At 45.9% G+C, this 13,737-nt stretch overlaps 1 protein-coding gene across 2 annotated transcripts in view; it reads left to right on the top strand.

Moving 5' to 3' along the window:
• PDCD11 (programmed cell death 11) overlaps positions 1-13,737 on the top strand; it is a 44,475-nt gene that overhangs the window by 13,528 nt on the left and 17,210 nt on the right. For both annotated transcript variants that reach the window (XM_058697651.1, XM_058697650.1), the window contains exons 8-20: positions 447-554; positions 2,591-2,797; positions 3,445-3,569; positions 3,753-3,813; positions 4,463-4,609; positions 5,806-6,057; positions 6,627-6,761; positions 7,514-7,708; positions 8,569-8,739; positions 9,666-9,885; positions 10,668-10,817; positions 11,247-11,362; positions 12,612-13,153. In XM_058697651.1, the coding sequence (XP_058553634.1) occupies positions 447-554; positions 2,591-2,797; positions 3,445-3,569; positions 3,753-3,813; positions 4,463-4,609; positions 5,806-6,057; positions 6,627-6,761; positions 7,514-7,708; positions 8,569-8,739; positions 9,666-9,885; positions 10,668-10,817; positions 11,247-11,362; positions 12,612-13,153 (2,429 nt within the window). The remainder of the gene's footprint in view (positions 1-446; positions 555-2,590; positions 2,798-3,444; positions 3,570-3,752; positions 3,814-4,462; positions 4,610-5,805; positions 6,058-6,626; positions 6,762-7,513; positions 7,709-8,568; positions 8,740-9,665; positions 9,886-10,667; positions 10,818-11,246; positions 11,363-12,611; positions 13,154-13,737) is intronic.

A 13,737-nucleotide genomic window follows, 5' to 3' on the forward strand; every position in this document is an offset into this window, starting at 1 on the left:
CTGCTTTCTTTTGAGGTGCTTGTCACCTCTAACTACTTAGCTTTTGGGGGGCTCTGTAGGATGAATCAGCGTGGTCAGTATCTCCCTTTTGCATGCATTTGGGTTTTGCCTTCTGAGTCTGGGCAAATCACCAAGTTAGCAACGATTTGTCCACGTTGTCAGGCTGACGGTTCCCTGAGGGTCTTTGTGCAAATTGTCCTCCGTTCCATATGGAAATCCTGAGGACTGGAGGATTGATGTCCCCTCAGGTTTGAGGGGAGGTGAGCTTACTGAATAAAGAAACAGCCAGAGCCAGGAGTTGCCCTGCCACTTAATTTTATAAGAAGAAAGATTGTCAAGGGTTAGCTGGGGGAGGAGAAATACACAGTGGTCATGGAAAATGTAGCATTGAGTGTTTCATCTGCACAACGTCTCTTACATTCTTGGCTTCTTCTGTTTGTTTTCAGGTGACTCCACATGGCCTTATATTGAACTTCCTCTCATACTTCACTGGCCTGGTTGACTTTATGCACTTGGATCCCAAGAAAGCTGGAACATACTTCTCAAACCAAGCAGTAAGAAATGTTTTCTTGATTCCATTTGTGTCCCAAACAGCTGTCCAGTGTTGCAGTTAGCTATGGGCCGGTCGTAGGGCTGCGTGTGTATGGGTATTAGAGGCGGCGAGGGGAAGGAAATGTGTTTTGGAAGGACCACAGGAAGCCACCGTAGTTGTTTCTGTGGACTGAGATGAGAAATGGAGCCTGTGAAAAAGAAGGCAACTTGTAGTTTGCATTTATTACTCTTTTAGGTAGTTTGATTTTAGGGGGTGAGTAGTGGATCTTTTGCTCTTACCATTTAAAGTGTTTAAGAAGAATATTTAATGTAAAAGAACAAAATCTATATTTAAATAGAAAAATGTGTTTAAAAGTGCTGTGAAGAGAATAGAGCAGAACCAACTTTGAAAAGCAATTTTTTTTTTTTTTTTTTTTTTTTTTTGAGAGAGAGTGCTCAAGCGGGGGGAGAGGAGCAGAGAGAGAGAGAGACAGACACACAGACAGACAGAGAGTGAGAGGGAGGGGGCCAAAAGAGAGAGAGCACTCTTGAGCAGGCTCCACACTCAGGGCAGAGCTGATGTGGGGCTTGATTCCACAACCCTGGAATCATGACCTGAGCTGAAATCAAGAGTCAGATGCTCAACTGACTGGGCCATTCAGGTGCCCCTGAAAATATTTTTTAATAGTACACTTACTTAAAATATTGGAAGATTTACAGTCAGGTGTTAATGATTAACTCTGGGTGGTTTTTTTCTACCCTTATCTAAATATTTAAATTTTTTACAATGAACATGGATATTTGGGAAGAAAATCCCAATATATGTTATTCAGAGTTTTAAAAAGAATTCTAGGGGCGCCTGGGTGGCGCAGTCGGTTAAGCCTCCGACTTCAGCCAGGTCACGATCTCGCGGTCCGTGAGTTCGAGCCCCGCGTCAGGCTCTGGGCTGATGGCTCGGAGCCTGGAGCCTGTTTCCGATTCTGTGTCTCCCTCTCTCTCTGCCCCTCCCCCGTTCATGCTTTGTCTCTCTCTGTCCCAAAAATAAATAAAAAACGTTGAAAAAAAAAAAAAAATTAAAAAGAATTCTAAAATGATTCTTTCCTTTTTTGTTTTTAACAGTAACATTGCTGTTGGGTTCTGTAGAGACACATTTTTTTTAAACCTTTTTTTTGTTAATGTTTAATTTTTGATAGAGTGTGTGCGCTAGCTGGGGAGGAGTAGGGAAAGAGGGGGACAGAGGATCTGAAGTGGGCTCTGCGCTGACAGCAGAGAGCCTAATGTGGGGCTTAAACCCACAAACTGTGAGATCATGACTTGAGCCAAAGTTGGATGCTTAACCGAATGAGCCACCCAGGTGCCCCTATATAGACCTATTTTTTTTTTTTTTTTTTCAACGTTTTTTATTTATTTTTGGGACAGAGAGAGACAGAGCATGAACGGGGGAGGGGCAGAGAGAGAGGGAGGCACAGAAGTGGAAACAGGCTCCAGGCTCTGAGCCATCAGCCCAGAGCCTGACGCGGGGCTCGAACTCACGGACCGCGAGATCGTGACCTGGCTGAAGTCGGACGCTTAACCGACTGCGCCACCCAGGCGCCCCATGTAGACCTATTTTTTAACTAAACTGGTTTTCCCACCACATGTTGGTAAACGTTTTTCTAATAATTTTTTCTCTTTATAATCGTATTTGTAAACAAAGTGCAGGCGTTTTGTGTGCTATAGCCTTGTGCTCAGAGCAGGCTGTTTCTGGTATATTTCAGATGAGCCTCTGATACAGTGATGCCAGTACATGGCTTCTGCTGCATATGTATTATTAGCCTCATGGTATTGAGGGGACCCTAATATGTTTTGCTGACCTTGAGTAAGCATTGATTTAGTTGGATATAGTCCTTCTGGGACATTTTGTTGGATGTTTCCACATGCTGCTTGACCGCACAAGCTGATAGGAGTACTTATATCCATAACCTGGTCAGCACATGTTGAGTCTTGGCCTTTGAAGGTCTGCTTTGGGTGCGTTATATTCTGTGTGCCTCCTGCTCATTATGCTCTTTCCCTTGTGTAGGTAAGGGCCTGTGTTCTCTGTGTCCATCCTCGGACCAGGGCTGTGAGGCTGAGCCTGCGCCCCATCTTCCTGCAGCCTGGGCGCTCACTCACCCGGCTCTCCTGCCAGCACCTGGGAGCAGTGCTGGAGGATGTTCCTGTCCAGAGCTTTTCCAGCAAGGCTGGGGCCACCTTCAGGCTGAAGGATGGGGCTCTGGCCTATGCCCGGGTGAGGAGGCTCTTTGTTTCACCAGGATTTACCCCTAGAAGGACTTTGGGGATACGTGGGTCCTTGTTTGTTTCCTTCATCCTTTGTATTAGTTTCCTGTTTTTGAATATTCCCAAGTGTGGTGGACTCTATATAGGGATTAGAAGAATGTTTGTTCTGTTAGAATTCTTCAGGATTAATTTGACTTCTTTTGATACCGGGTTGATGGTAGGTACAAGAGTGTGTTAAGATCTATACCAGAGCTTGGCAAAGTTTTTTTAAAGGGCTAGATAGTAAATATTTCAGGTTTGTGGGCCATATGATCTCTGTCCTCACTACTCAACTCTGTTGTTAAAGCCAAAAGCAGCCATAGACAGTATGTAAATGAAAGGGCATGGCTGTGGTCAATAAAATTTTTATTTACAAAAATAGGCACTGACTTGTGAACTACAGTATACTGATCCATGATCTAGACTGTTCTCTGACCTTATAGAGAGTCTATGATAGTAAAGAACAGTGTTTTAGTTAGAAGAATTATTTTAACAGGCAATCAGACTACTGTTTTTATGGTATGTGATAAATGTGTCGAGTTATGTCACGTGCTTCCATACCTGATTGCCTCAGATCTATAGTCTCTGGCTTGTCCTTAATCACTTGGTACTTTGTAGCTCAGCCATCTCTCCGATTCTAAGAACATCTTCAATGCCGAGGCCTTCAAGCCAGGGAACACCCACAAGTGCAGAATCATCGATTACAGCCAAATGGATGAACTGCCTTTGCTCTCTCTGAGGACGTAAGTGTGTCATCAGTGCCTGTGGGGCTGTGGAGATGGGCCCCTCTATGTGTGCACGTTCACACTTTCTCCTGGCCTGGCTTGGTGAGGGTTCTCTTTCTTGCCAGCATGATTCTGGTAGCCCTGAATTTTAGGTAGCCTCTGCCCTGGTTTATGTGATCTTGTATTTTCTTTTTGTTCTAGATCTGTTATTGAAGCTCAGTACCTTAGGTACCATGACATCAAACCTGGGGCATTGGTAAAGGTAAGACTCAAGCACATAATTAGATACCCTTCAACCTTCAGACATTCTTTAGTTCACAGGTTAACTGTTAGCTTATTAGTTGTCATGTGAACACATTTAAAGTCACCTTCCTTCTCTCTACCTGTTAACTGGCATTTCTTTTTCTTCCCTGGAGTAACTTGTAATTAATTTCAAGGTAAGGTCTTAATAGCATCACCCAGCTACACAGAGGCAGTAGATCATAAATCCTGGGTTTGATGGTGTTTATTAGACCAGGTCAAAAGTTAATTTTGTGATAGTTGAGCTCCTGTGATGTTAGTAAGTCACTTGCAGTTGCCTCTCCTGTCTAACCATTTAGCCCCAGTTGAGCAGATCTCCTTTATATGTAGAGTTCATTCCTTAGGAGACATAGATCTCTCCTTCAGACGATGTGCTTGTGAGGTAGGCCGAAAGAACACGCTCCCACAAAAAGATGTGAAGATTCCCATGAATCAACCATACTGCCTTCAGATCAGTGTGGGGTACATGCTTTACCCCATGACATCTGGAAAAACGGGCACAGTTAGTCTGGAAAGGTGGGCTTTGAAAGAGATGTGACATACTTTGTTGTAAGAGGTGGAAGAAAAACCATTCTTGAGGCATGATGACTTCTTTTCTTTGGACTCCCTAGGGCACGGTGCTGACCATAAAGCCATATGGGATGCTGGTGAAAGTGGGCGAACAAATCAGGGGCCTGGTACCTCCCATACACCTGGCCGACATCCTGATAAAGAATCCAGAGAAGAAATACCACATTGGGGATGAGGTCAAGTGTCGGGTGAGCTTCTTGAAGGGTCTCCTTGGGGTTTTGGCCAGATGGGAAGAGAGCATTGCTTTTCAGCTGAAGTTTCTGCCTTTTTCCACAAAGTGACCATCTAACATCTGTGGTGCTGTGCCTGGCATTGGGAAGAGAAAAGTGTGTCTCTGCCCTTGAGAATTGTGTAATATAATTGAGAGTTAAAATATTCATACATGAAAAGAGCAGGCTGTTGTGCGACCTTTTGTCACATGGTTTGGTACAGGCTGTGTCCTATGATCGTATCTCAAAGGGGAGGTGACAGTGGGCTGGGCCAGCAAGAATCATTGATGATGTCAATAGCAACTACAGTGTAACATGTATTTTGTATCAGTTGCTATGCTAGGCTCATGACATGCTTTATGTCATTGAATCCTGAAAACAACCGTATAAAGTAAGTACTGTTATCCTCATTTTGCGGGTGTGGAAGTGAAAGCTGAGGAAAGTGAAATTTCTTGCCCGAAGTCACAGAGTTAATAAATGGCAGAACCAGTTTTCAAATTCAGGTCTCTATGACAATAATGTCTTCTAGATTTCTGGCAGAGGTGGTACTTGAACTGGAAAGGATTTGAGGAGGAGCAAGCGATGTGTGTCAGGCCCAGAAATAGACAAGCTAAGTTGCCGAAATATGAGTGGTTTATAACAAAGTCTTGAATCCCAAGAGAAGCTTTGCAGAGTTGTGAAGGTTACATGTGGTTAGCAGTGGCTAGCATAGGGCCTGGTTTGTGCAGCCAGTCACAATGTTAGATGTTCTTCCTCTCATTTTGTTTCATTATTGAGTCAAAATAGGTATTGATCACCCATTGGTGCAAGATTGTACAATAGTGGAGTCAGGAGGTTAGAAGTAGAGGAATTTCTCTGCCCTTTAGGAGATAACCTGAGGGATGAGAGATGGTTGGATCTCTCGGCCTTAATTTATAACACAGTACTGAGCTGGTAAATTGGTTTGATGGTTCATTCTGTTATGTGGGAGGAAGTACATTTGAAATAGGTGAATCCTCCCTCGATTGTCATCCCAGCAGGGAGCAGGGAGGATTTGCCTCTGACAATACTCAGAGGCAAAGAGATAGCAGGTTCTCAGGCACTGACCATGGCCTTTGGGTTCAGAGGTTGCAGAGACTAGTCCAGTGGCTCTCTTGATAATGGGTAACTTGATGACGACTAGTATCCTTCCCTAGGTTTTGCTTTGTGATCCTGAAGCCAAGAAGTTGATGATGACCCTGAAGAAAACCCTGATTGAGTCCAAACTGCCTGCCATTACCTGCTATGCCGATGCCAAGCCTGGTCTGCAGACACACGGCTTCATCTTCAGAGTCAAGGACTATGGCTGCATTGTGAAGTTCTACAATGATGTGCAGGGTCTAGTGCCCAAGCATGAGCTCAGTGCCGAGTATGTCCCTGACCCAGAGAGGGTCTTTTACACCGGCCAGGTAACCTTTCCTTCAATAGGCCCTTATCCTTGGTGACCCCATGAACACAGATTTGAAGGAGTTGTAGGAGGACTACTTTTTAAGGGATAAGGAATGAGCATGTGGGGCAGTGGGCTTGAGCCAGCTGAGTGGAGGAGCTGTAGAACAGAGCTGACAGAACCCTTCAAGGGGGTTCTGCAGAAGCTAGCAAACTAATGGACCTCAAGCCCACAACCTGATAGAAAATAGTCTTTACCTACAACATACCAGTGTCCCTTACATCAGAAGTTGCTCTGAGGCCACTGTCACCACAAGGTGGCAGTGCCAAGGAACTTGTGAGTCAGGGTTTATCTAGGAAAAATAATTGTTTAAAGCTCAGGGTTGTACCAGAAATTTATTCATGTCTTCTTTTCACCCAAAAGGCTGATTTGAGATTCTGTGTAGCTTTCAGTACATTTCTTTCCACTGCCTCTGATCTAATCCAAAGTCTTGGTGTATCTCACTCTGCAGTGCTCACTGAGGGCAGCTCTCTCTAGGGCTTCATAGGCTTGCTGGGAAGAGTTCACCAGGCAAGTGTGGTTTCTCACCAGGTGGTGAAGGTTGCGGTGCTGAATTGTGAGCCATCTAAAGAGAGGATGCTCTTGTCCTTCAAGCTGCTGGGTGATCCAAAGAGAGAGCATATGGGACACAGTCAGAAGAAAAGAAGAGCTGTTAGTGTTGGACAGGTACCTGGACTTCTCCAGACAAGCTATTTTAGTTTACACTGGCAGAAAGCAGGGTGCCACTGACACGTGGGGCACTGGGATCCATGGAGGGAAAGATAAAGGCAGCTAGATAAGATTCTGGGGCTAGAGGGGCGCCTGGGTAGCTCAGTCAAGCATCTGACTCTTTATTTTGGCTCAGATCGTGATCTCACAGTTCATGGGATCGAGCCCCACGTTGGGCTCTGCTCTGACAGCATGGAGCCTGCTTGGGATTCTTTCTCTCCCTCTCTCTGTTCTCCTCCCTCTCTTACTCTCTCTCTCCCTGAAAATAAAAATAAACAAACATTAAAAAAAAAAAAAAGATTCTGGGGATAGAGAGAACTGAAGATCTCGAGACAGGGTTCTTTCTGTGTGTCAGAGCAAATGGAAGCTGTCCAGGAAAGCGCCATTGTGGTCTGGCTTTTCAGCAGTGTACTGCTGTCCTCTTTCCTTTTTCCTCTCTGGTCTCTAGGACCAGCCTGTGAGACTGTCTTTCCCCTTGGGAGAAAAGTGACATGAGTGTGCAAGTGGGTCCTGGGGTGTATGTGTGTATGTGCGTGTGCGTACCTGCAGGGTCTTTGGGGGCAGCGGTGTGGAAGAAAGCTGCTTCTCTGATCTTGACCTCTCCATATCCCTGGTGCTGGAACTTGATACCTCTGATGTCTGCCTGAGCCAGGTGTGGTTGCTGTCTGCTCAAGATAAGTACTATTTTTTGTCTTTCTTTTCCTGAGTAGTTGGTGGATGTAAAGGTTTTAGAGAAGACCAAGGATGGGCTGGAGGTGGCTGTTCTGCCCCACAACGTCCCTGCTTTCCTCCCCATACCTCATCTGTCGGACCATGTCGCCAACGGCCCTCTGTTGTATCACTGGCTCCAGGCTGGCGACATCCTTCACAGAGTCTTGTGTCTGAGCCAGAGTGAGGGACATGTTGTATCCTTTACTGGTATCTGGTGAGCCATGGGCCCTTGGGGGAAGATTCTGGGTCAGGCTCTGCTCTTCATTGGAAACCCCATGGGGAAATGTCAGCCATTTGACTTAAGAAGTACCTCCACAAAACCAGACCAGTGACCAGACCTGGTGGAAAGTAAGAGGATTGAAGTCCTATCAGCAGATGCTGGTAAGTCCAGTCCAGAGGGGGCGGTATGGCCTGCCAGTCCCAGTGGGATATTTCCAGTAGCACACCTTGCCTTCTCAGACACTCAGCGCCTGCCCCTTGAGCTGAAACAATTCATAAGGTAGGTGCTATCTTCCTCCTCCTGTCCCCGCCCATATAGGATTCAGCATATTCCCCTTGGTCTTGGTGTGTGCACCTCGAAGGAGGACACTGCCAGAAAAGAGGCAGTAGGATGTTATTTACACAGAATGTAAAATAAAATCTCCTTAGAGTGCAGATAGGCAGAGGAGGTGAGGTAGGGTTGTGTGAAGACTGTGGAGGATCCTGTCATGGTCCAGCTGCCAAACCACAGGGCTGAGCCGGTCCCTTTTTTTGTCCCTTCCGGTAATCTGGAGATGAATTCATAGGGAGAGGGAGAAAACTGGTTCTGAAACGTGAGTTTGTATCAGAGTCACCTGGAGGGCTTGTTCAGCCAGCTTGCTGGGCTCGCCCCAGAGTTTGTAGGTCTGGGGCAGTGCTTGGGAATTTGCATTTCTGACAAGTTCTAGGTGATGCTAATGCTGCTGGTCTACATGCTTAGACCATTGTAGCAACAGAGGATGTAGGGTGGAAAAAGGAAATGGATGGATAAGTTCATCTGCCTCTTCTGGAATGTTCCTTGATGAAGTGCTACCAGCTCCTTTGCAGGAAGCCAGCTTTGGTTTCCACTGTGGAGGGCGGCCAGGATCCTAAGAGCTTCTCAGAAATCCATCCTGGGATGCTGCTCATTGGTTTTGTGAAGAGCATCAAGGACTACGGTGTGTTCGTCCAGTTCCCATCAGGCCTTAGTGGACTGGCCCCCAAAGCTGTGAGTTCAGTTCCATGCCCAAGAGTGTTGGAGGAGAGACATTAGGGTCATGGAACCTGAGGGTGGAAAGGAGCAGGATACCCGAATGCCTTGAAAGATTTTCAGGGGCAAGGCAAAAGGCACCTGCGGGGAATGGGGCTGAGATCTTGCCCAGCCATGTGTGTCCTGGTGCAGGGCTGTGTCCTAGAGGAAAAGGCACCTTCGTTTCTATACTCTGGGTATGTATAGACATGGAAGTTGATTTTCCTGAGCAGCTGAGTACAGGTTTTACAACCTTCTGAGGTTTTTGAGGTGTTATGTTACCAGAACACCCTTGAAATGATCCCCTCCACCACAGTGTCATCAAATTCATAGACTTTTCAGACTGGGAAAAATCTTAGTGACCCATAGTTGAACCCCCTCATGCCTGCTGAATGAACTGAGACCCAGAGTTGGGAGGAATCTTGCCAACGTCACTGCAAGCAAATGGTGTGTTGTTACTCCTGCCACAGATAATTCATAAATACTTCTTCCTTCCCAGAAGTTTGTCTCCCTGATTTTTTTTCCCTGGGCAAATCTTATATGCAATCCTTGCCAGAGCAATTTTAACAATGGGAGCAGAAGGGAAGCCCCCAGACGCATGTATAGCATGGGGCAGAGGGTTACCATGGGTGTTAGAGACATGGGCAGCTCGTGTTCCTCTGGCTTGCCAGTGATGTGCCTCCTTGGCTGGGTGCCCTCTAGGAGGTTGGGTTGGACAGCCAGGGCCTCATATGGTTTTCTGGAAGAAGGGTAGAGTTGTGCTTAGAGAGGGCTTGGAGGGGGCAGGCGTCCTGGGTCCCATCTCTCCCTCCCACCCCACCCCACATTCTTTTCGGGGGGGGGGCATTAAATGGGTTGTCTTGATAGATACTTGTTTCTTAATTTCTGCCCACTCTTCCCTTTAGATTATGAGTGACAAGTTTGTGACCTCCACAAGTGACCACTTTGTCGAGGGGCAGACGGTGGTTGCAAAGGTGACCAATGTGGACGAGGAGAAGCAGCGCATGCTGCTGTCTCTGCGGCTGTCGGACTGCGGTCTAGGGGACCTGGCTACCACCAGCCTCCTCCTCCTGAGCCAGTGCCTGGAAGAGTGGCAGGGTGTGCGCAGCCTCATGAGCAGCCGAGGTGGGGGCGCGGGGCCTGGGGATGAGGGGCGGGTGAGGGTGTGTGTCACACGTCATGCCCATCTGTTCCAATGAGTTGTTGGGCTTCCCAGATACTACATACAATTTGGATAAACTTTTTTTTTTCTTTTAGTGGGAGTATAACCTGTATAAAGGGCATAAATCATTTAGGGTACAGTTCAGTGAATGTTTATAAAATGAACATTCCTATTTACCACCCAGATTCAGATAAAGATTCCAAGTCCCCCTTGTGCTCCCTGCCAGACCAAAACCAAAATTTCCCTTAGTTCTATGGCCTCAGGTTTGCGTTTGTTGTGAATCCATTCACCTTTTCCCTTGTTCTTTTATTCAACAAATATCTGGTGAATGATAGAATAGAACAGGGACCTTCTAGAAGACTTTATGAGGAATTATTTTGCTGATCTTCCTGTTTTGAACCGTGGGTAGGATTGTTGGCACCCTGATGGGATTTGGGAATAAGAAGCTTGAGAGGGTAGATTCTAAACAGAAGCAATGAAAATCCAGAAGTCAAAGGAAAGGGTGTGTGTGTGGTATTTGTTGGCTACTTTCATGAACTGTGGCCAGGTAGGATTGGTAAGAGGCATAGTTCTCTCTGCCTGCGATAGGAGTGTTCATGGGTGTCACATATTTCTACCCAAAGTGACTTTACCTTTACAGTGCTTGCAGTGCTCTGCCGTCCCCAGCATGGCGGCACATTTCCAAAGGAAAAGAATGGTGAGCATTTCTGCTTGTTAATCCCTGTTTCCTTTGGGTCTCTGGCAGACTCTGTGTTGATCCAGACACTGGCTGAGATGATTCCAGGGATGGTCCTTGACCTAGAGGTGCAGGAGGTGTTGGAGGATGGCTCTGTGGTGTTTAGTGAGGGCCCAGTGCCTGGCCTGGTCCTGAGAGCGAGCAGATATCATCGGGCAGGTGAGCACTTCTGTCTCGCCCCTCGTGGTTCTTGGGGGAAATCCTTTGCTCATTGTTCCCTCTCCTGGATACAGAATTTCCAAATACATAGTGTAGATGAGCTGATTCAGTAGAAAATTTTGTCATTCCTGTCGTTTATGAATGAAAATCAGTGCAGTTGACAGCATGTTAAAGGATGTTTAGGTGTGAATCCTTTTATTGTTATAATTGGGTAAGTCTAGATTTTTGTCTGTCAGGGTGCATAAATTAAGGCACACCTGATCCTGAATTATGGGAGCCAGACTTTTGGTTTTCCTAGGCCCTATAGACCCAGAACAGATGCTGTCTTTTCTTTTTTGTGCCTAAGGGCTTGCAAGACTCTTGGGCAGATGCTTCCTTCCCTGCTCCAAGAGGGTGATCGCGTTGTATTTGATTCTTTCTGCACTGCAGGGCAAGAGGTGGAACCTGGGCAGAAAAAGAAGGCTGTAATCTTAAATGTTGATATGTTGAAGTTGGAGGTACATGTTTCCCTTTGCCACGATTTGGTGAATCGAAAAGCTAAAAAGGTAAGCTTGCGGATGACTTCCGTTCCCCTGGTTTCGAAGGCATTGCGGACCTCTTTAGCCCCACACATTTTGCTCAAGGGTTCTAATGCAAATGGCTGTAGATAAGAAGATCATTATGTCTGGCTTTGTCCGGGTCATGGTTATACCTCTTGGTGTGGTTATTAATAGCACTGACTTGCCCTCTGGTTCCAGTGATAAATTATGTGGTCACCCAGTCTTCAGGGCCAGGTAGATCACATAAACGAGTTGAAGTGGGCACGAGAAGCCCATAGAGGGGCAGAGATGACTTAGACTCGTGGCTAAGCAGGAACATCTGCATCTAGGGTTGCTGCATCTGATTTTTAAGAGAAGGCAGAATTTGATTTTTATTTGAAATAAATGTGGGAAACATTGGAAACTGTGTTTTTTAAAACATATGAACCAAACAGAACATGTCTGTGGGTGCTTCTGACCTCTAGGCTGTTCATCTACACCCTCTCCTGTACACTTTTGTGTGAGAGAAGAATGGGTTTGAGGGAAATCTCAACATTTGTAGTATTTCCCTCTGGATGATATATATATCTGGTCATCATTTAAAGTACTTCTTAAGCATCTAATTGTGTAGGGTATGGTAGAGAGAATTACATGCATAATGATTGTTAATGTCTGGTTGCCTATAATTAAGACTTGGGAAAACAGAAAAAGAAACAAAGTTAATCCCTCACTAAGTTTTCTAGCAGGTCCCTAATTTATCTAAGTGAAGCTGGTGCATATAAGGGCGTGAGCACAGGTTGGATTTTGGGGAAAGGTAGGCTAAATGCCTTGCACACAATAAGCTCTCAGGAATGCCTCTGGTGAATGGTTGAAAAGGTGAACAAATTGGATGGGATGCTGTGGAATAATGAAAGTCAGGAACACAGCATCTTCAAGCTGGAGAACCATTAGGGGGCACCCGGCTATGCTTAGAATCACCTCAGTAACTTCTAAAATTCTGATTTCACTAGTTCTAGGATAGGACCTAGGAATCTGAATTCAAAACAAATCTAAGTCCCCAGGATTCTGATTTAGTGCCTTGAGTTTAGTCAGGCCACCTCAGTAACAGGAGGGGAGGCTAGGTCGAGGAAGTGAAAGCTAGTTTGTTACAACTTGCACTAGGCCTGGCTCCCCTGGGATCAAGAGGGCTTCCCCAGCCCCGCACTGCCCAGTGAGTGATGACTGAGCACTTGTGCCCCATAAGAAGCAGGGATGGTGGTTTTTTTCTGTTTTCCAGCTGAAGAAAGGCAGTGAGCACCAGGCGATCGTGCAGCACTTGGAGGAGTCCTTTGCTGTCGCCTCCTTGGTAGAGACTGGCCACCTGGCAGCCTTCTCCCTGACCACTCACCTCAATGACACCTTCCGCTTTGACTCAGAGAAGTTGCAGGTGGGACAGGGTGTCTCCCTAACCCTCAAGACCACAGAACCAGGAGTGACTGGTTTTCTTTTGGCTGTTGAGGGGCCAGCTACTAAGAGGACTGTGAGACAGACCCGGAAGGACTCTGAGACAGTCGATGAAGACGAGGAAGCAGATCCAGCTCTGGTGGTGGGTGCTGTGAAGAAGCACACCTTGTCCATTGGGGACATGGTCACAGGGACTGTCAAATCCATTAAACCCACTCATGTGGTTGTGACCCTGGAAGACGGCATCATTGGCTGTATTCATGCCTCCCACATTCTAGATGATGTTCCAGTGGGCACATCTCCTACTGCCAAGCTGAAAGTTGGGAAGACGGTCACTGCCCGAGTGATTGGTGGGCGAGACATGAAAACATTCAAGTATGGAGGCTTTGGGGGATGGGCTGTCTTTGAGGGGAGACTGTTGTAATTGTGGGCACTGAGCAGGTTCCAAAAAGTTGTGCATGGATCAGACTTTCTTCTAATTAACAGAAATGTTCACCAAAAGAATCTTTTTGTCTCCCCCCCCCCTTTTTTTTTTTAAAAAGGCATATGGTGTAATGGTTAGAGCATTGATTTAAAGTGAGACCTGGGTTTGCATTTCACACCTGCCACTTAAAATTGTGTGACGATGACTTAAGTTGTTACTTAACTTTTATTTTCCTAATTTGTAAAATGAGAGTATAAGCGGTTAGTACCTTTTTTGCAGAGCTAAAAGAACATCTGGGATGCAGTATGCCAAGCAGGTTGCCTGACATAGCTATTGCTCAGTATACATCAGAGGTTATTATCATTCATTCTCCACTGCGTGCCTTAATTACACTCATTTTCTTTAAATCTACATGTGATATTGTTACTGCAGTAGAAATCCTTGTTATAATAAGAAAAGAAGAATAATTCAAAGTCTGGTCTATAATTTGCCTATTAATTTCAGTAACTATTCTTTCTAGACCTCAATTTCCTTA

Source organism: Neofelis nebulosa, chromosome 13 (assembly GCF_028018385.1).
Source record: "Neofelis nebulosa isolate mNeoNeb1 chromosome 13, mNeoNeb1.pri, whole genome shotgun sequence".
Lineage (NCBI taxonomy): Eukaryota > Metazoa > Chordata > Mammalia > Carnivora > Felidae > Neofelis > Neofelis nebulosa.